The 22,657-nt window shown below is 36.8% G+C and overlaps 1 protein-coding gene across 2 annotated transcripts in view; it reads left to right on the forward strand.

Moving 5' to 3' along the window:
* Positions 1-22,657, forward strand: part of LOC121030603 (bifunctional heparan sulfate N-deacetylase/N-sulfotransferase 4) — a 255,506-nt gene that overhangs the window by 217,726 nt on the left and 15,123 nt on the right. For both annotated transcript variants that reach the window (XM_040475168.1, XM_040475179.1), the window contains exons 7-9: positions 13,206-13,302; positions 17,842-17,965; positions 20,017-20,191. In XM_040475168.1, the coding sequence (XP_040331102.1) occupies positions 13,206-13,302; positions 17,842-17,965; positions 20,017-20,191 (396 nt within the window). The remainder of the gene's footprint in view (positions 1-13,205; positions 13,303-17,841; positions 17,966-20,016; positions 20,192-22,657) is intronic.

The raw sequence follows: 22,657 nt of genomic DNA on the forward strand, positions 1-22,657 counted from the left end.
CCAGCTCTGATGGCGCTGTTACCCCAGACCCACACAGAATCAAAAGCCCTTTTCCATCCGCTCCCACTCTCAGAAGTGGGCATTTATTCTCCTCTATATTCAGACTACTTTGGGAGGAAAGCTGGAGTAAGAGTCAGACCATTAAGTGCTACGGGAGTTCTGTGGAGAGAGCATTCATTATAAATCAGTGCACTCAGAAAAGAAAGGCTTTTCCAAGGAATTGATGGACTAGCTGTATTTTACATAGTGTGCAGGTAGAATCAAGCTTTGTGAAGATGGTGTGTGTCTTAGAGTTTCTCCATAAGGATTTGCTGATTGAAGCACTGAGAATAAACATCCATAGCCTATTAAAATTACTCATCAATGTATGTGGGTTGCATTAGGCTTAAATGACATCAAGAGACAAAAAAATTGGAAGTCACCAGCCTGTATAAAACAGATTGGAAAAGGATTTTGTTTAAAGACATGTACATGGAGAAACTCAATAAACAGGAGAACTTTTAAAACAACACAACCAAGTAGGGAGGAAGAAGAAGAATTAAAAAAAACCCCACAAATACACCTTGCATAGCATTCTCCTTTAAACAGTGAGGTCAGAACAGCAGAAGGCAAGCAGAAAGGAAATGAAGAGAAAGCCAATAATCTCTGAAACGTTTGTAATTAACAAAATAATCTTGCCATGAGCACTGGGCGTTTTTAAGGCTTTAGCTATTAAAGTCTAGATATGTCCCAGTTATCTGGAATAGGCACATGACTTGAGAGTGGATAATCAATCTCACTGATAATTCCACAGTGTCCTTGTGTGAAGGATGTGGAGAAGCAATGAGCAAAGCAGATTTTTAGTAAAGGCAACGTTATTCCAACTACATCTAATGAGAACAGAAGTTATTTTCATGTATTCTATAAAACTATGAACTTCAGGATAAGGTAAGCAGTGTGATTTTTTAAAAATACATGTTTTTAGCTTGATTATGAATTTGAAATTCTTACTCAATTGGAGAGGAAAAAGCTGGGTGCTAATACCGTTCTCAGTAACACAATTTCATCAGAATTTACTCCCTTTTCTAAGTCTGGCCCATCACCTCAGGGAATCTTCTCTCTACCTCTCTTATATCTTCTTAAAAGTAAATCTGCCTCACCTCATCATGTATTCCATGTGCAAAACCACCTGCATCCTCTCTACCTGTGTGAGGGCTGAGTTACATGCATTTTTACTAGACTGGCACTGTAACCATGAGCTGCCTAAAGCAATTTTAACTGAATATTTTTTTTAAGTTTCAATATATCTATAGTTCTAGATACTTAAAAGAGTAAATTACTGTTTATGGCAGTTTCAGATATGCAGAGAACAATCAGGTTAGAGAAGGAAAAGGAATATAATTGCTTTGCAATTTTCTGACTTTTGAAATTAAAATAATAGCAATGGAACAAAGTAGGAAAGTACAAGGAAAGGCTTTGCTTTTTCTTGGGAAGACCCTTTCACCTTCATAATCACTCCTACAAACTCTCTCTGTCTCCCTCTTTCTTTATGTCTCTCTCTTACACACGCACACACACACACACACACACACACACACACACGCACACACACACAATTTAACTTCAGAGACAACACCAGCTTTGGATTCCAGATTTGAAACTAACTTGCTGTGTGACCTTCAGCAAGACCTAAATAAAACACCTTGCATCTCAGGCTCCTCAGGTGTAAAGAAGGGATAATGATATCTGTCTTGCCAGGTTGCTTTGAGGATTAGAAATAATCTATGTCAAGCAAGTGCCTGGAATATAGAAGGTGATCAATAAAGGTTAGATATTATGTTAGCTGTTATTCAAATATTCAGGCAATAGAAGAAAAATCAGAGTAGGAAAAATCTAAACAAACATTTTCAGAATATAAAATAGGAAATGCAAACATCCTGTTTACAGACTTGTGATTAACAGACACAAGGGGAAACATGCAGGAAAAGAGGTGAAAGAAGAAATAATGGACATCTGGAAAGTCTGAAAATAGCATAACATACAAGGGATGCAGTTATAAAAACAGGCAATCTGCCTAGATTGAGGTCTACAAATGCCACCAACTGTAAAATACGTATAGGAAAAACAGGAGTAGTGTCAATTGAATTGTTAGTCATAAAAGCACTTGGAGCAGAAAGCACTGTAACAGCATCCAGGAATTTTATTTGATAGTTTATTTTTGTTGGTATAATTTCTTGGGAAAGTACAACTAGAAATAATTAGTGTCTTTGTCTACTAAAACAAGCATGTTTATTCATGTTCTGTGTGACAAAGAAAACTCTTTTCAAGTGTTATATTGAATTTGCCCACTTCACAGGTTTTGCATGCAAAAATTTGAATGGCAGAGACAAGGTGCACTGCAATAAAGAAAATAAGTGGCCTAGTTGAACATAGGGAACAGATGCTTTTTGGTCATAGTTTTGGAAGTAAAATGTCTACACGGTTCATATTACATTAGTTTTCAAACGTAGCAAAATCTGTCTATGCCTATTACTGTAGATTTACTGTGCCTGTCTTAAGTTGGTTACTCATTCAGTCCATTTTTATCAAACACTTTTTATGTATTAGATTGTAGCAGTCAAGAAGACAAACATGGGTTTTTGCTTCAGAGAACTCACATTCTAGTTGAGATAGAATTACAAATATAAATGCATTATATACATGTAATTTAAAATTACTATGAACAAATACTTGAATAGAATAATTTCAGGTACAGTGAAAGAAATGTGACCAGAAGCTACCATAGAGAGACAGGATTCGGAGGAGGTGCTTTGGCTATGGTCATCAGGGAAGGCCTCTTACATGGGGTCATATTTTAGTTGTGACCTGAGTGATGGCAAGTGCTAAAACAATAAATTGGATGAGTTGTAGGAGCCAGACAGAAAGCATATTCAAAAATAAATTGTGTTGGGATTATATAGGGGTCTTTGGGTCTCACAGAGCAATCTATATTCTCAAGTTTTCCTGAAGAAACTCCCAAGCTATTTCCCTATCAAGTAAGTCGTACATCTCAGAAACCTAGTCATCGAACCATGAATTTGTGCTGAGAAGAGACAACCACCTTAGGTGCTAGGGTTCAGACAGTAGACCAGGAAGTCTGCTTTAAGGAAGGATATCTATACTAAACCAGTCTATCAGCAATAGTAATTTCTTTCTGCTGCTTCAACTGACTGACTCATCTAAACAAAGATGGGGGGGGAAGCTAACATTGGATCACATAATAATCACTCTCTCTTATAGAGAACAATTTGCTCATTTAAATATATTAGCTCCTTTAACACTCTCACTAACCATGTGAAGTAGATACCATCAATCATTATTTTTTGGATAAGGAAACTGAGACTCAGAGAATTTAGGAAAATTCCATAAGACACAGGCAGTCTTCCTCCTGAGCTCACACTCTTTTAACAACTGGGGTATGCCACCCCTCTAAAATAAGGAAGTTTTATGGGACATATTAGCTGACACTAGAATAATTGGTGAAATTTTTACTATGGATTGGTTTAAAAAAAAGAGCATTGCACAGAAAAATAAATTGTTCAAATAAGCTTGGAAGAATCAGGTACAGACATGAGTATATCTATAATAGTGAATACAGTATAACTGAAACATTAGGTCGGTTTTGGCAGTTTTTAGATTGAACTGTAGTTGACACAATGTTACACAAGGTCTACAACATACTGATTCCAGAAGTCTATACATTATGCTAAGGTCACCACAAGTGTAGCCACTGTCCTCACACAACACTGTGACAATACCATTGACTATATTCTCTATGATGTACCTTTTATTCCCGTGACTCTGTACTAGAAATCTGTACTTCTCACCACCTTTCACACGTTTTTCCCATTGCCCCAGCCCTCTGCCCTCTGGTAACCTTCGGTTCATTCTCTATTTATGGGTCTGTTTCTGCATTTTTGTTTGTTCATTTTATTTTTTAGATTCCATATATAAGCAAAATCATATGGCATTTGTCTTCCTCTGTCTGACTTACTTCACTTAGCAAAATGCCCTCTAGGTCCATCCATGTAGTCACAAATGTCAAGATCTCGTTCTCTTCTATGTTTTGGTAATGCTCTGTTGTATGTATATGCCACATATTCTCTATTTATTCAATTATAGATGGACATTTAGGTTACTTACATATCTTGACTACTGTAAATAATGCTGCAATAAACACATAGAGGTGCATATATCTTTTTGAATTAGTATTTTTATTTTCTTTGGGTAAATACCCAGTAGAGTTCTTGGATCATATGGTATGTCTATTCTTACTTTTTTGAGGTGTCTCCGTATTGTTTTCCATGGTGGCTGTACCAGTTTACAGCCCTGCCAACAGTGCAAGAGGGTTCCTTTTTCTCCACATCCTCACCAATACTTGTTATTTCTTGTCTTTGATTCCAGCCATTCTGGCAGGTGCAAGGTGATACCTCATTGTGGTTTGATTTGCATTTCACTGATGATTAGTGATGTTGAGCATCTTTTCATGTGCCTGTTGGCCACCTGCATGTCTTTTTTAGAAAACTGTCTGTTCAGGCCCTTCGCCCATTTTTAATTGGATTTATTTCAGTGTTGAGTTGTAAAATTTTTTATATATTTTGGATATTAACCCATTGTCTGATATATCATTTGCATATATCTTCTCCCCTTTTTATTTTGTTGGTGGTTTCCTTTGCTATAGAAAGGATTTTATTTTGGTGTTGTCCCAATAATTTATTTTTGCTTTTGTTTCCCTTGCCTGAGGAGATATATCTAGAAAAATGTTACTAAGGCCTATTTAAAAGATATTACTGCCTGTTTGCTTGTTTTATTCTAGGAATTTTATGGTTTCAGGGCTCACACTTAGGTTCTTTATTTATTTTGAGTTTATTTTTGTGTATGGTGTTGGCGATTGTTAATACAGAGCAGTGCTACTCAAAGTGTGGTCCATGAAAGGGCTTGAATTGCTTTTTGCTGATTTGCTATGAGACAAGAACGTTGTGAAACTTATAAACCAACTATATCACTGAACACGCTGGCTGCTTCAGCTGGAATTTTGTTTTTGCTTGTAGCAGGATGTTCTTATTGCAGTAAGCAGTTCAATAATTCACATTCTGACTCAAGTTCCTTATCTTCTCATAGACAAGTGCTTTGAAACACATTGAGTTAGAGTATAGGCAATGTTGCTATAGTGATTACATTCCAAACAATAAATTGACTAAATAAAACAGATATATATATCTCACTCATACAACTGTCTAAAAATGGACAGGACATTTAGGAGCGTTAGATAGCTCTATTCCAAATAGAGGGTCATCCGGGGCCCCAGGTTGGCAACTGTTCAATGTCTCTGAGTCCAAGGCACATGTTGCAATTGTAACCGTTTTACAGCTGACAGTCATTAGGAAAGGGAAAATCCAAGGAAAGTGGTTTTACCCTTAAGAAGATACTTTACATCATTTTGGCATACTTTCCTTTGGACTGAAATGATTCAGATGAAGAAAGCTTGATTCAAAAGAGATTGTGAAATATAGTCTCTGGCTGAAACCTATAGACTATGCAAAATAAAGGAATGTTCCATAACTGAAAGAATAAAAGGAAACCAAATAGTCTACTCTTCTCTGCCATAGTGAAAATTATGGTTATGGAATTAAACTGAAGCTAGACTATTAAGAATTTGAGATTGAATACTAGTTGAATAAAAAGATGACATAAATTAAAGACACTGGTAAAAATAAAATTTAAGTTATTGTGCAAAATGAGTAAAAAATGTGAAGTTTATTGGCTTGTAATTAACTCATTTCATCACCGTTTCTACAGATGAATTCATACAAAAACCCACAAAGTGTACCCTTTTTCCAAGGCGAATTCTCACAAAGTACAGTTGTCTTTATATATTATTTGTCTTTTTACTTTGCACTGCATTCATGTTACAATAGAAGCTGGGGATGGAAAGTTAATTGGAATAAAATCTGAGATACGAAATTTGGCTTCAAATGATTTATTGAAGAGATACTCTCAGAAAAAAAGCCTCTTTAACAAATGGTGCTGGGAAAACTGGACAGCAACATGCAGAAGAATGAAACTAGACCACTTTCTTACACCATTCACAAAAACAAACTCAAAATGGATAAAGGACCTGAATGTGAGACAGGAAACCATCAAAACCCTAGAGGAGAAAGCAGGAAAAAACTTCTCTGACCTCAGTCGCATCAATTTCTTGCTTGACACATCCCCAAAGGCAAGGGAATTAAAAGCAAAAATGAACTATTGGGACCTCATGAAGATAAAAAGTTTCTGCACTGCAAAGGAAACAATCAACAAAACTAAAAGGCAATTTACCGAATGGGAAAAGATATTTGCAAATGACATATCAGACAAAGGGCTAGTATCCAAAATCTATAAAGAACTCACCAAACTCCACACCCAAAAAACAAATAACCCAGTGAAGAAATGGGCAGAAAACATGAATAGACACTTCTCTAAAGAAGACATCCAGATGGCCAACAGGCACATGAAAAGATGCTCAACATCGCTCCTCATCAGAGAAATACAAATCAAAACCACACTGAGGTATATCACCTCATGACAGTCAGAGTGGCTAAAATGAACAAATCAGGAGACTATAGATGCTGGAGAAGATGTGGAGAAATGGGAACCCTCTTGCACTGTTGGTGGGAATGCAAACTGGTGCAGCCACTCTGGAAAACAGTGTGGAGGTTCCTCAAAAAATTAGAAATAGATCTACCTTATAACCCAGCAATAGCACTGCTAGGAATTTACCCAAGGGATACAGGAGTGCTGATGCATAGGGGTACTGTACCCCAATGTTGATAGCAGCACTTTCAAAAATATACAAATTATGGAAAGAGCCTAAATGTTCATCAACTGATGAATGGATAAAGAAATTGTGGTTTATATACACAATGGAATACTACTTGGCAATGAGAAAGAATGAAATCTGGCCTTTTGTAGCAACATGGATGGAACTGGAGAGTGTTATGCTAAGTGAAATAAGCCATACAGAGAAAGACAGATACCATATGTTTTCACTCTTATGTGGATCCTGAGAAACTTAACAGAAGACCATGGAGGAAGGGGAGGGGAAAAAAACTTAGACAGGGAGGGAAGCAAACCATAAGAGACTGTTAAAAACTGAGAACAATCTGAGGGTTGATGGGGGTTGGGAGGGAGGGAAGGATGGGTGATGGGTATGAAGAGGGCACCTGTTGGGATGAGCACTAGGTGTTGTATGGAAACCAATTTGACAATAAATTTCATATTAAAAAAAGAGAAAAACCTATAAGGGAAAAAGTAAAACAGGAAAGAGAAGAGGATACAGCCTATGTGACTAGAGAAGGCAAATCCATACTCTGAATATGTGTCAGTATGGGTCAGGATGAATCACTGCCCTTTTCAAAGTAAAAGTGTCCAAAATAATCAATTTTATATTAAGTGGTAGGGTAGTCAATTTCTGGGATTTACAGAGAACTGTTTACAGAGAACTGTTTACAAGGAACTATTAACAGAGAACTGTTCTCTGTTACTGGCAGGTCAGATACTCAACAGTGGCTGTAACTAGAGCAGACTTGGGAGAAGGAAGCTTATGAATGGCTTCCATCTTGATACTGTAGGTACTCCATTCACAAACCCATTGCTCCAGCAAAGGGCTGGCTAAGGACAGAGCTTAGGTGACATGTGGGAATGTTGGGAACTGACTGAATCATTCTGTCCACTTGGTTGTTTACACTTCTACCTTGAATATCTTTGGTGTACATTAATGCACAGTACAAAGATCATCAAACTTTTTGGTTACTACCATGAGTCCATCAACATGTCTTTACCCTAGAACTTATTAGCCCTAATACTCTCATGTCACTCCTTTCAGTCTCTTGGGTAACCTATTCCCCACTGCCTATTCATCTGTTCTATCCTTATATTGCCCTACTAGTCTATCCACAAAAACGTAGATGACTAAGAACATTGCCCATAACTCTTTTAATTGGAAGTTTTCCCTTAGCCACTAGTTTTTAGGGGCTTGTAGTGCAACAGCAGTCCACTTTCAGCCTCTGCTAACATGTGGGTCAATCTATCCACAAACAAGCTTGAGTTTCCCCCTCTTCATCAGCAGATATAGGGGGCCTTCCATGAAAATACAGGAATAAGCTGATATAGAGGCATTGGTGGAACAGTGATAGGTGACATGAGGGTCTAGGTCACTCATTTGTAAAGGTCATCTATAGCCTTTGGATCAGCTTGAGATCGATCCCAGACATACCACTCCCATCTAACAATGAATTACTAGTGGGTACAACTGAATTTAGGATTTGGTGGGGCTGCCAATGCTCAAATTATGATGTCCAGTTATGGCCACCCAGTCACTTTGAAAATCCATGAGAAACACTATCTCCTCTAGGGCCCAGTAGCATACCAGGAGTAGATACCTGTTTGAATGACTGCTGCCAGTGGCACACCCTGCTGCAGAACTTTAGGAGTGCACACTGCAATTCTCCTCTGGGGCTTAACCAAAACTCTACTTGGCAGGGATGCCATAGTACCCTAGGTCTGCCCAGAGGTATGATCCAAGTGGGAGAGCTGCTTTTACCTCAGTCTTAACCTCTTGCAGGACTCTTCCTTGTTCTGGGTTCGAAAACTAGTGATTTTCTGCATCATCCTGTCAATGCCTCAGATCAATATTCCCCAGTGCAATAAAATGTTGCTTCCAAAACCCAAAGAGGCCTATCAAGCCCTGTGTTCTTTCTTAGTCATCGGAGTCACAAAGAACAAACATAGACCCTTACTCAGAAGAGATGTCTCAGTATGATCCAGACCAGTGGACCTTGAAAAACCACACACAGTGGTGGTTCCCTGAAACTTTTACCCTCTGGAGTGCATGTGTCTTACAAAGACAACAGAGCACTTGACACTTGGTACCTATCAGATATAATTAACATGAAGTCAATACAGAAGACTAGTGGTTAAGTTCTGTGGAATGTCAAGATGATCTAACCCTTTCAGTCTATATGATGACACTGACGACAAACAGCTTTGATACTATTTTTGATAAAAATATTAAAATATTACTTTGAGAAAAAATATATTTAAGTAATATTTTTCTCTTCCTTTAGTGCTTTTTGTCATGTTAAAAAAAGCTCCAAAGCAAGAAGGGAGGAGACTAAACAAATTAAGTAATGAGAATTCAAATGAACTAGAGGGTTTAATTTGGCATTCTTTAATTGAACTTTGGAAGTTCAACTGTGATAAGCATTTCTTGATGGGTCTCTTTTTTTAATCAGATAAATTTATATTCTGTGCTGGAATGTAACATTGAGAAGTCGATGATTTTGCAGCACTTATATTTGGCAAAATGGTCAAAAGTTTCAATTACAGATGACTTATTTAACAAGTTTATTCTTGAAAAATATTCAAAGGAAAATATTCAAAGAAAGAGACTCTAAATGGAAAATAAATGTGAAATATTTGGCCTCTAATAGATATTTCAATATGGAAAAAATAGAATTGGAAATAACAGAACAAATTTCCTTTAGCAGAATTTACTCTGAGCTTACTTCACCTCTATAAAGAAAATATTTCCCCAGTTAAAAATATAGTGTTAGAAAAGCCCACAGCTGACATCATCCTCAACGGGGAAAAACTGAGAGCTTTTTCCCTGAGATCAGGAACACGACAGGGATGCCCACTCTCACCGCTGTTGTTTAACATAGTGCTGGAAGTTCTAGCATCAGCAATCAGACAACAAAAGGAAATCAAAGGCATCCAAATTGGCAAAGATGAAGTCAAGCTTTCGCTTTTTGCAGATGACATGCTATTATACATGGAAAATCCGATAGACTCCACCAAAAGTCTGCTAGAACTGATACGTGAATTCAGCAAAGTTGCAGGATACAAAATCAATGTACAGAAATCAGTTGCATTCTTACACACTAACAATGAAGCAACAGAAAGACAAATAAAGAAACTGATCCCATTCACAATTGCACCAAGAAGCATAAAATACCTAGGAATAAATCTAACCAAAGATGTAAAGGATCTGTATGCTGAAAACTATAGAAAGCTTATGAAGGTAATTGAAGAAGATTTAAAGAAATGGAAAGACATTCCCTGCTCATGGATTGGAAGAATAAATATTGTCAAAATGTCAATACTACCCAAAGCTATCTACACATTCAATGCAATCCCAATCAAAATTGCACCAGCATTCTTCTCGAAACTAGAACAAGCAATCCTCAAATTCATATGGAACCACAAAAGGCCCCGAATAGCCAAAGTAATTTTGAAGAAGAAGACCAAAGCAGGAGGCATCACAATCCCAGACTTTAGCCTCTACTACAAAGCTGTCATCATCAAGACAGCATGGTATTGGCACAAAAACAGACACATAGACCAATGGAATAGAATAGAAACCCCAGAACTAGACCCACAAACATATGGCCAACTCATCTTTGACAAAGCAGGAAAGATCATCCAATGGAAAAAAGACAGTCTCTTTAACAAGTGGTGCTGGGAGAACTGAACAGCAACATGCAGAAGGTTGAAACTAGACCACTTTCTCACACCATTCACAAAAATAAACTCAAAATGGATCAAGGACCTGAATGTGAGACAGGAAACCATCAAAACCTTAGAGGAGAAAGCAGGAAAAGACCTCTCTGACCTCAGCCGTAGCAATCTCTTACTCGACACATCCCCAAAGGCAAGGGAATTAAAAGCAAAAGTGAATTACTGGGACCTTATGAAGATAAAAAGCTTCTGCACAGCAAAGGAAACAACCAACAAAACTAAAAGGCAACCAACGGAATGGGAAAAGATATTTGCAAATGACATATCGGACAAAGGGCTAGTATCCAAAATCTATAAAGAGCTCACCAAACTCCACACCCGAAAAGCAAATAACCCAGTGAAGAAATGGGCAGAAAACATGAATAGACACTTCTCTAAAGAAGACATCCGGATGGCCAACAGGCACATGAAAAGAGGTTCAGCGTCGCTCCTTATCAGGGAAATACAAATCAAAACCACACTCAGGTATCACCTCACGCCAGTCAGAGTGGCCAAAATGAACAAATCAGGAGACTATAGATGCTGGAGAGGATGTGGAGAAACGGGAACCCTCTTGCACTGTTGGTGGGAATGCAAATTGGTGCAGCCGCTCTGGAAAGCAGTGTGGAGGTTCCTCAGAAAATTAAAAATAGACCTACCCTATGACTCAGCAATAGCACTGCTAGGAATTTATCCAAGGGACACAGGAGTACTGATGCATAGGGGCACTTGTACCCCAATGTTCATAGCAGCACTCTCAACAATAGCCAAATTATGGAAAGAGCCTAAATGTCCATCAACTGATGAATGGATAAAGAAATTGTGGTTTATATACACAATGGAATACTACGTGGCAATGAGAAAAAATGAAATATGGCCTTTTGTAGCAACGTGGATGGAACTGGAGAGTGTGATGCTAAGTGAAATAAGCCATACAGAGAAAGACAGATACCATATGGTTTCACTCTTATGTGGATCCTGAGAAACTTAACAGGAACCCATGGGGGAGGGGAAGGAAAAAAAAAAAAAAAAGAGGTTAGAGTGGGAGAGAGCCAAAGCATAAGAGACTGTTGAGAACTGAGAGCAAACTGAGGGTTGATGGGGGGTGGGAGGGAGGAGAGGGTGGGTGATGGGTATTGAGGAGGGCACCTTTTGGGATGAGCACTGGGTGTTGTATGGAAACCAATTTGACAATAAATTTCATATATAAATAAAAAAAATAAAAAATAAAAATATAGTGTTAAATAGAGAAGAGTCAATTGAAAGTATCAACATTTTCAAATTAATTAATCATAAGTGTAACTTTGAAAAAGATTGCAGGCAATTTTATGGAACAGTAAAACATAATAAGATCATGCTGAAAACAATCATTCTTGAGAGGAACTGTCCTGGCATGGTATTAGAAAAAGATGTCGCTAGGGGCACCCTGGACAGCTCAGTCAGTTACGCATCCAACTTCGGCTCAGGTCATGATCTCATGGTTCGTGAGTTCAAGCCCCATGTCAGGCTCTATGCTGACAGCTCAAAGCCTGGAGCTTTGACTCTGTGTTTGGATTCTGTGTTTCTCTCTTCTCTCTGTCCCTCCCTCACTCATACTGTGTCTCTCTCTCAATACATAAACAAACAAATAAATAAATAAACAAACAAAAGAAAAAAGATGTGGCTAAAGAACTGATTAAAATACACAAATATGAATCATAAATGTTTAGTCATTTTATGTCATTTTTAATATTTGGATAATAATATAAAATTGTAATTGTTTTAATACCTAATGCTTGTATTTAGACAGAATTTTATTTGTGAAAATGATTTTTGAATATATTATTTAAATTAACAATATAATAAAACCAATTTGTCAGTTAATACATATTTTAAAAATTGTATTATTTTCATTTAATAGCCCTTTGAATTCTCAAAAGTGTCATGATTTAGATATTAAATGTGGGTCACTCAAATGAAATGGGAGGAGAATGAAACAGGAGAAGGTTGAGATGGAGATAAATTGGATCTATGGGTATTTTGGGCCTGGCATTTACTCACCACATCTATATAACAATTATACAGATGCCATTTAAAATATAGGTTAGGAGCTCAGGAGGGAGGTACAGGCTACAAATGTTGATCAATATGCTATCAACTTGTAGGGTATGACCAAACATTAGGATTTGCTGGATCAGCACAGAATAGGACGTAGTGCAAAAAGGAAAGGAAAAGTTGACTAAGTATGGAGTTCAAGGATGGCCATCTAGCCCCCAGGGAAAGAGAAATAGGAAAGATTAGGGCAGAGCACAGATATCCAAGAAGCTATGGTTGGAAGAAGGTTAAGACAAGTGAAGGCTCAGGTATACAGACAAAACAGAGGACATGTTTCTAGATATAGAGTGGAATCTCAGCAGTTAGAGCCTAGCCAAGCTTCAGAAGAGGATGACAGCAAGATCAACTTGATGCTAAGCTCTAGCCTTGAAGGAAAGGAAGGTGCCATTTCAGAAGGAAACAATTTGGAAATCAAAGAACCAGAACCAAAACAAGTTCTAACTCCTAGTTCTAAGGTATCAGACAAGAATTTGGTCCTGTCCTTTGAACAACTATTACAGAACAGATCGAGGAATTCATTACACACTAAGATTCATTATTCTTCCTTCCTGTAGAATCCCTGTGATGATAAACGGCACAAAGACATTTGGTCCAGAGAGAAAACTTGTGACCACTTGCCAAAATTCCTTGTCATCGGGCCACAAAAAACAGGTAAGAATAGCTAACCTTGCCACTTGCTTTCTTTCTGTTTCTTTTCTTTTTTTTTTTTTTTTTTTTGTCATGAAACATATTGCCATGCAGTATAATTGGATTAGGTTTTTCCATGTGAAATATCTAGACACCCATCCAAATTCATTATTTGAATGGTACTTCATCCCTATAGATCATCTTCATGTATGATCCTCAAAGGGACCTAATGCTTCCTATTAATTAGACTTGGGGATTAACTTTTTAACTGTAGATTTTAAATCTGTTCAACAGATGTCAAATTTTTGACAACTTTGTGTTAATGTACGACAGTTACAGTATCTGATTTTAATCTCTACTTTTTGGTAGTTTTGGCTAAGTATCTCCTAAATTAGGTTATAAAGCAAGTGCTTGCCTTGATTCAAACTATTTTACACTGTAGATCAGCCTTGAATTGACTTTTTTCCAGAGCCATTTCCATTATTACTTTAAAATATTCTACATGTGTGATTTGTATTTTAAAAATAATTATTAAGTATAAATATGGTTCGGAATTACTATCTGATACACCTGAGGTTCATCAGGCATTTTTCCCTTAGTATTTTCTCATATGCTGAAGGACAAGTGTATAGGACTGCAGTAAAAGAGAGTGAAAGTATTTCACCAATGAGATGACACTTTCAATTAGAATATTTTATACTTTCTTCAGCATGTGACAGTTTTATACACTTTGCTCATGTCCTGATTAATTAAAGTTTTTATTGAGTTGCTGTATTTTGAATTCACTACTTTGACTAGAAGCATTTTCATCAGTGAGTGCACAAACCATAACACAAAACAAACAGTCACAATAAATAAGCCTGGCCCAGATGAAGATATTTGTAATACAAGCAAGTAGATCATTTTAAAGGTTGTGGGCAAAATTTCCCGACTATTAGATGTTGGTTGTTGAAATCTTTTCTTCCTCCAGGAATATAAATTGTATTACAACAATAAGTTACACGTGTGCAGGGAGGGAACAAAAACAGCACATGTTTTCAGATATATCACTTGTGCTGTTGTTGTTTAAAATGTGCATTAATTTTCTACCAACTCCCTTATAGCAGTGCTAACTCCGGAAAGACTACCAAAGACATAAAACATTCTTGTGTCGTAAAATTATGTTAAAAATTTAATTTAAGGATGTATCTTTTATCCTTTGTCTTTGAATATTATTACTTCTTAGTTCTGTGAGAACACTACAGGTTAGTAAGTATAAATCTAGTTTTCCTCCTTGTTGTTTGTATTTATATTTGACCTGCCAGTATGGAAATAAAGCTCTTAACTGCCTTTGGCATCCCCAAGGCAAACAAACAAACAAAGTTAAAACAAAGCAATTGGATGGTAATAATATTTTATATGCTGTTAGAAAATGCTATTCTAATGTGAAAATGGTTGTGATAATTCTTAAAATCCATTCAATCATAGAAGTTAAAGTCTTCCTTTGTTCTCCTTATTGCTTTAGTTGGCAAAATTCCCAACTGCTGTCAGAACTGTAAATTTCCCGGACACAGCAAATGCTAAGAATATGGTCTTCAATGCAAAGTTGTCTTTAAACAATTTAAACATGGCCTACACATCCTTTGCAATAAACATGAAATACAAAAGTAGTCTGCAAACCCCTGTTTTCTCCACTGTTGCGAGGTGAGAATGGAAGGAACTGATGTCCCACTTCTCCGTTGCTGAATCCTACAAGGAATTCCTATTAGCTGACAGTGGGCAATGAACAAGGACAGGGAGAGAGCAGGGTAGGCCTAGGCTATGGCACTCAAAGATTAAATCCCAGTGCTGCTAGAATCCTTCAGACAAATAAGCATCCTTTATGATTCTGGGTCAAATTTTGATATTACCAGGAGAGGAGGGGGTTTCCAAAAAGGTTAAATTTAGCACTATGATTCTAAAGCCATAGTTCATTGGCATTACTTCTCCCAGAAAAGCAGTGTCCCCACTGTCAATATTAATTTGTCATGATTTGACTGGCTAACTCTGTTAGAACTGAAGAGAAATCAATTATATATAAAATACAATGTAGTTTCTCTCAGAGTATTACCAGGGATGAGGTCTTTTCTACTTCCTCCACAAAATATTTATACCAAAGACGTTGGATAAAAACGAATGTCAATAATAGATGAAAACACAGGTGATCATAAAATAAATATATATTTTGAGGTGGTGGGCCCAGAGTCTATGACCCATTATATGAGTATCAAGCCACATACCTACTGTCCTCAGTTGAAAGTGCTTACTCCTTCCTTCCTGTCAGATGCCTCCTGATGTCCTTCCTGCTCCTGGAGGCATGAAGGTATTGTGGCTCAGAACATAAAGGCTTTGCCTTTATGTAGCCCAGGGGAAATCTGGTACAATTCTGTGACCATTAAGGTAATTAAACATTTGTACATGTTAGTGAAATTATAATGTATTTGTTTTGCGATATTCAGCAATAATTCAAAAATGCTTTTTTATCTGTCCCCTGGATCCATCTATTCTCAACATTTCAGGGCTGTGAAACTATTAATATTCTCAGCTCTCTTGTGTGTCTCAAATCTCTCTCTCTCTCTTTCTCTCTCTCACTTGTGCATGCACATGCATGTGGGCGCACACACACACACATACACATTTCATTCTCATCATTAGTTAAAACATTTTTATGTAGGTCCTATCCTAAAAGTTATTTAGAAAGAACCTTTCTGAATTCCCTGTTCCCTCCCAGATACCCTATAATACTCAAATTTATTTTTTCTCACTGGAACATTTTGTTCCTTCCTCCTCTAAAAGTTTCTCCATTTTGAGCTTCTGTTGTTTTCAGGAGCAACTTATATCAGTTCTTCAGGACTCCCTAATCCCTCATAATTCCATGTGTTGTAATTAGTAATTAATTTTACGGGCATTTATTAATTTTTGCCCTCCCATCTCACTAGGAGCCACCTATTCTAGATTCCTTAACCTGTCTTCCTTCCAAGGTGGTTGGTCCCCTCAGATCTGTTGTCACTTTCCTTTAACTACTCAAGCCCCTATTCACTCTTGGTGGTCATGTAAAAGTTCTGAGGATCTAAACAGGTGGGCAGCTCATTAACACTTAAAGCACAGTACACTTTGCTCCTATGAGCTTAAGATATGTTAGAAAAAAATACCAATTCTCTGATGATCTGCTTAGCTTCCAGATTCCTGACTGCAATCATTACTGTTCTGCCAGCCCACATGCGTAGCTCATCTCCAGGTCTTCTAGGGCCAGGAAATCCAACAACCTTCCTGGATCCACTGTGTTAAAAAGGGGATAATTTTTCCCAGAATGGAAAATTTGATTTATGAGAACTATGAAAACCCAGTCACTTCATGATGCCTTCTGCTGTAGCCGTTCAATCTCTGGCCCAACTCAAGTTGAAACAAGGGTCAGAGATTGCACCTCAGCATTCTGTGATACATACACTCAGTGGGTTCTATCAGCTAGTCTGTTCAGCCGAGTGCCTCAGTTATCCAATTTGATTGCCTGTTTTGCCAGGGTAGGACATTCAAGTGGCCATCTTTCCAGATTCCTGCCCTCCTCTTTCAACCTTACTGGGAACACTTATGTTTTTAAGGCAAAACCTGAGAAAACACTTCCTCTTGGAAGCTTTCACTGGCTTCCCAAGTGTAAGTCACCCATTTTCTCATGTATTGGAAAGGCACTCTTGTCTTCTCTCAGTATGGAAACTGTCTCACTAGGTGCAAGTACCTGTTTACTTGGCCCAAGTCCACACATACACTTTAGGTTTATCAAGGCCAGCAAATGAGTTTTTATTATCAAGAGTTATCACCAGGAAAAAAAAAAAAAAAAGATTTATTACCAGGGATTGCACAGAGTAGCACCAGTTAGCATCTGTTGAATAGTTTTATTGAATTGAATTGATTTGAATATAATATTAAATGACACCCACCATGTTCAGGTATTGTGCTGGATGCCCTTGATGCTTTAGCCTCTCACCTGACTCCAGGAGGGAAATTGAGCCATTGGTTTCTGAAGTTCTCTCCCATCTTGAAGTACAGTATCATTCCCTTCAGATGCCTAGTTTTGTCATATCTTCGTACAACCACCTGTGTGTTTTTTGCATTTTTTGTATGTTATGCTTCTCCTGTGGTATCTTTCATATTTCTTCTTCAAGTAAACTGACTTTTTACCCTAAATAAAATAATTTAAAGCAGAAACTTTGTATCATCCTATACAGGAGAACAGTTACTGCAATTCAAACAGAAAAAAATGTAAAAAATACATTGAGGACAAAGATAGCTATATCATCAGTCTGCTCACCTTTGCCTATGTACAAATATTAAATCAGATGTTTAGGTAAATGGAACCATGAAGACTAATAAAAGTATACTTATATCGTTGCCACATGAAATACACCTAATTGATTTTAAGGAAATCGTTTTGACACCAGAAAAAAATTGGCCTTGTGAATATTACTTTTTGAACAAAAATTTTGCTAAAATAGTAATTGTATCTCCTTTGTTGTCATATATAACCTTTTGCCTCTTTTTTTGTAATAGGAACAACTGCACTTTACTTATTCCTTCTTATGCACCCTTCCATCATCAGCAATCTTCCCAGCCCCAAAACATTTGAAGAAGTTCAATTCTTTAATGGCAACAACTACCACAAGGGAATTGATTGGTAAGGAAAATAACAAAAAATAAACTCCATTATTAACAAATGCTCAATCACAGCAGAGCAATTATAGATGTATGCATGGCATCTACATAATTACAGCATAAATTTGTTATGCTCAATTCTACCATAGTGAATTAGAAATTAATTTATAACAACGATATGTTTAATCAGTGTTGCCTATAATTTGATTTGGACAGTGCAATAATGATAATATTTTTCTGGTAAATTAATATGATTGCATAAAGAACGTTATGGGATATTTTGTCAGAATTATTCATAAGGATATTTAAAATTCTGCTTAAGCATATTATTATTTTACTGTGCCTAGAATTTTTTTAACTAAATACATAATCTGTCTTCACAAATGACGCTTAAGGAAACAAATAAATAAGTTGTTTTATTTTCTACTCTGTGACATGTATCTTTATTAACCACATAGAGTGTAGAATGTTGTATAATAATATAAGCTGATATTTGTCATGCAAATAATAACAGCGCATTTCCAAAACCATATTAATGCTAGTCACACACATGCATAAAAGGAATATTACTTTGCATTTAATAAGTTATGAAAAATTTTAAAATCACAATATTTTCCCTAAACTGAAATAGAATAAACCTGATATTACAACTTATCTTTACTTTGGAGCTTTATCCTAGCTTTTTTACAATTTCTAAGAAAACATGTCTCTGATTCCAATTTCCAGTTATATGAGACAAATCTCCCTCAAGGAAAATGCCCCTATATGCATACCTCTGCATTGTGTAACTTTATGTCAACACTGCACATAAACCTGTCCTCAACAAGAGGCTTCTTCTGTTTAGACCCAGCTAGGGTTAGAGTGGGGGAAGGGCAAAGGCAGGGAGCCCAGCTGCACCTAGGATATCACTGTTCTACCTTACTTTTAAAAGACTAAATGAATTTTGGAAGTGCATGCAAGTTACTAAAAGCATAACAGCAATTTTCACTTATCTGTGAGCTCAAATGTAACACAAATTGTTAAGCAGGAATATAGATGAGACTTTTCACCACTTCACATTTGGGAAACATAATAACAAATGTCAAAGAGGAAAATAAGTGTCTTATATGAATTCTTAATTGCTCTCGTTATTTATTTCTAAAACATTTGAGGGTTAGAGAAGTGATGAGCTGTAAGGAGGATTACACACATAATTAAAGCCTTGCACTGAGTTAACCTCTGAACATATTGATTCCATAATCTACACACAGAGGAATGTTCCAACAGCATATGGAAGAGTGAACCTACTGAGGCACCACAGGATCAACTGGCAAGAAATATCCTCTTAATTACTCTAGATAGACTATAATGTGTTCTCACTGCTACACATACTACAAATTATGCAAAAGTTAAAAAGGAGGAGAGCAGCTATGCCTTAATCTGTTTAGGATTTTATAGCTATTCTGACTTACACATCTTCCTTTCTTGTGTACTTTCATCTCAAATTAAAAATTTTGTATTCAAGTTTGCAAACATGCATTTACTATTTTAAAATATTTACTAGGCAATATTGTGTAATTTTCTGTGTGCCAAGGGTAAACTTAATTTTTCTGAATTTGGCTTTTAATAACACAGAGTATCAACCCAAATCTAAAGGATTTCCCTCTGTTCTTAACAACCTACCTATTTCCAGGTGCATGGGTGGCTCAGTCAGTTAAGTGTGGGATTCTTAATATCTGGCTTAGGGCTCAGGTCATGATCTCCCAGTAGTGACATGGGGCCCTTTGCTGAGCGTGGAACCTGCTTGGGATTCTCTCTCTCCCTCTTTGTCTGCCTCTCTCAAAATAAATCAATAAACTAAAAAAGTCCACCTATTTCATCTCATTCCTTCCCCTAATAGCTCATTAGGACAATAACATTTTGAGTTGTTTTTCACATTCAAAGTGTATACAATAGCACAATTTCAACTATTGTAACACTAATAATTAGAAATCAATATAAATGAATGTAAAAATGTTCAATTATTTAATATCCATAGCATGTTAGAGAAAAACTTAGAACTCAGATTAATTAATTATCTTTCTCTGCCTTCAGGTATATGGACTTTTTCCCTACTCCATCCAACATTACAAGTGACTTTCTATTTGAAAAGAGTGCTAATTACTTCCATTCAGAAGAAGCTCCCAAGAGAGCTGCATCTCTGGTCCCCAAAGCCAAGATCATCACCATTCTCATCGACCCCTCCGACAGGGCATACTCTTGGTACCAGGTATGAAGCAGTAAAAAATACTGTTGTAAATATTTGGCCATAGTTTACATGTAAGCAATGATGAATACCAAAATGAAGTCTAGATGCCCAGATGTATGAAATGGTCAAATGTTATAGAACTAAACAAGCAAACAAACAAACAAATAAACAAAAAACAGAAATAATGAAAAAGAAAAAAAAGAAAAGAAATTATAAGAAATAAAAGCTGAATATTTAATTCATGTCAAGTCAAGCAAGGAATTTCAGGCATAAAATAATAGAAAACATACATCAGAAAATTAATAGATTTAAATAACATAAACATGTGAAATATTAGTCTACCACAACTAACAAAATTAAAAGTACACATCTAAGTAGAGCAACTTTAATAATACATGGTAAATGGTTTAGTGCCCTTAATTTGTAAAAAAAAAAAAAAAAAAAAAAAGTTTCTGTAAATTGGTAAAACTAAAAAAGCATAATATCTCAGTAGAAAAGTGAGCAAATAAACAGGATGCATAGACATTTCACATACACAAATACACTCAAAAGCAACTGCTCAACTATTTATATGAAAATGATCAACTCAATTAGGGATCAACAAAATATAAATTAAAATAATACTCTTTGAATATCATCTCAACAAAAATCTAATGTTTGTTCGCTCTCCTGGCAAGGGTGTGATGGTAAAGACATTCAAACATTGAGATAGAAGGGTATAGATGGAGGTCTTTTCTAAAAACGAATTTGGCAATAATTATCAAAATAGCTTTATAAAGGTCCTTTTGTGTTATGGATCCTCTTCTAGAATGAATCATAAAGAAAAGTTCAAAGGGATGTACAGACACTTATCCCTTTATATTTCACAGTACTACTCAAACAATAACAACAAAAAAAGGAAACAAAAATACCCAACAATATAGATTTGTGTCACACTGAAATGCAATATTCTGCAACTACATTTAATGATGGTTCTAAACAATCGAATATGAATTAAAACATTGTGTCCACTTTAAAATGTGGCTAGATATTAATCAAATAATCACAAAGATATATAATTAGAAGTTTTGAATGCTCTGTGTGGAAATTTGTATGGTGCTAGGAGAGTATTGGTTCAAGCGATAAGCTTTAGATTTAAAACTGAAGAATGATTCAGTATAAACTGAGAGGGGATAGAGGGGGAGCACATTTAAAGAACTAAGGAAACTTCTGTGTGGCTAGAGAGGAAAACCTGTGGTGGAGACCTGTGGAAGATGAGTCTGAGACGTACACAGGGGCTGGAAATCAGGTGGGGAGACCATGTGACTGCTATTCTCCAAGTAACTGAAAGCCTTTGAGAAGTTAAGCTGGTGTGTGACCACCAGATTTCCTTGTAGAAAGCAGGCTATCTACTATTTGAAGAATGGAGTGGAGTGGAACAGAAGACTATTCAGGGAAATGGGGTAGAGGCTGTTGCAATAGTCCTGCTGAGAAATGAGGTAGCACTGACAGAGAGTAAGTAGAAACTGAGTGAAGTATAAAGTATCAAGAGATGGTAGGGATTAAAATCAGTTTACCCTGGTGAGAAAACAGTGTCAGGGTGAATCAAATTTCTGATGTGGGCAACTGGATGCTGAGTATATATTCCCCAAACAATAGAAGCACTGAAGAAGGATACAGGACTGGTTGGAGGGGAAGTGCTAATAACGTGGTACAAATGGTGATCATGAGGTATGGAATCACTGTTGTACTGAAAGGAACAGTAAAGCTAGTTAGCAGGCACTCTGGGGAGAGGTCTGAGCTGGAGACAGAAATTTGTGAATCAGAGGCCAAAAAAGCCACCAAAGTGGTGAAATTCTAAGGAAAGGGTTTAGAGAAGAAAAGTATAGAGAACGATCAGGCAGCCCGAGAGATAAGAGAATACAGCCAGAGGAACAGAAGAAAGAAATCCAGGAATGTGGTGACACTGAATACAGGGGAGCAAGGACTACCAAATAGAGGAGGTGAGCAGGTGACAACAGTGTCAAACAGCTACTAAGAAATTAGACAATTAGGCAAAACAAGGCCTGAATTATTTTCACTGAGTTGAAAGACATGGAGAGAAGTGGAGCCTTTAACAACCGAATGAAAAGAGCAAACCCAGATGGATTTGGTGAAGGAAAGTCTGAGTAGGCGGTAGAAACAGAAATGTGATTTCAAAGGGGAAAAGAAAAAGACACACGCTTGTTATAGAGAAGTTAAAGTGGGTTCAAGGGAACCGTCCTCTATGGTGGTAATGATGTGGATTATGTGGTGTTTCCAAAAAAGGAGAGATGTGTAAGGCCTGGGGGAGAAACCGGGAATCAGTCCTGTCAGGATCCTGAGGGGCCAGGAAGGGATGACTATAGGAACTAGCTTAGATGTGAGGGAAGGACTCCATGAGACCCTGCAGGCAGCTGCTGGAGTCTATGGGTCCCTTTTCACACATTTTTTTTTTTTTCAGTCTGTTTGTTTGTTTATATGAGAGAG

The sequence above is a fragment of the Herpailurus yagouaroundi genome, unplaced genomic scaffold, assembly GCF_014898765.1.
Source record: "Herpailurus yagouaroundi ecotype Mexico unplaced genomic scaffold, PumYag 28, whole genome shotgun sequence".
NCBI classification, from domain to species: Eukaryota; Metazoa; Chordata; class Mammalia; order Carnivora; family Felidae; genus Herpailurus; species Herpailurus yagouaroundi.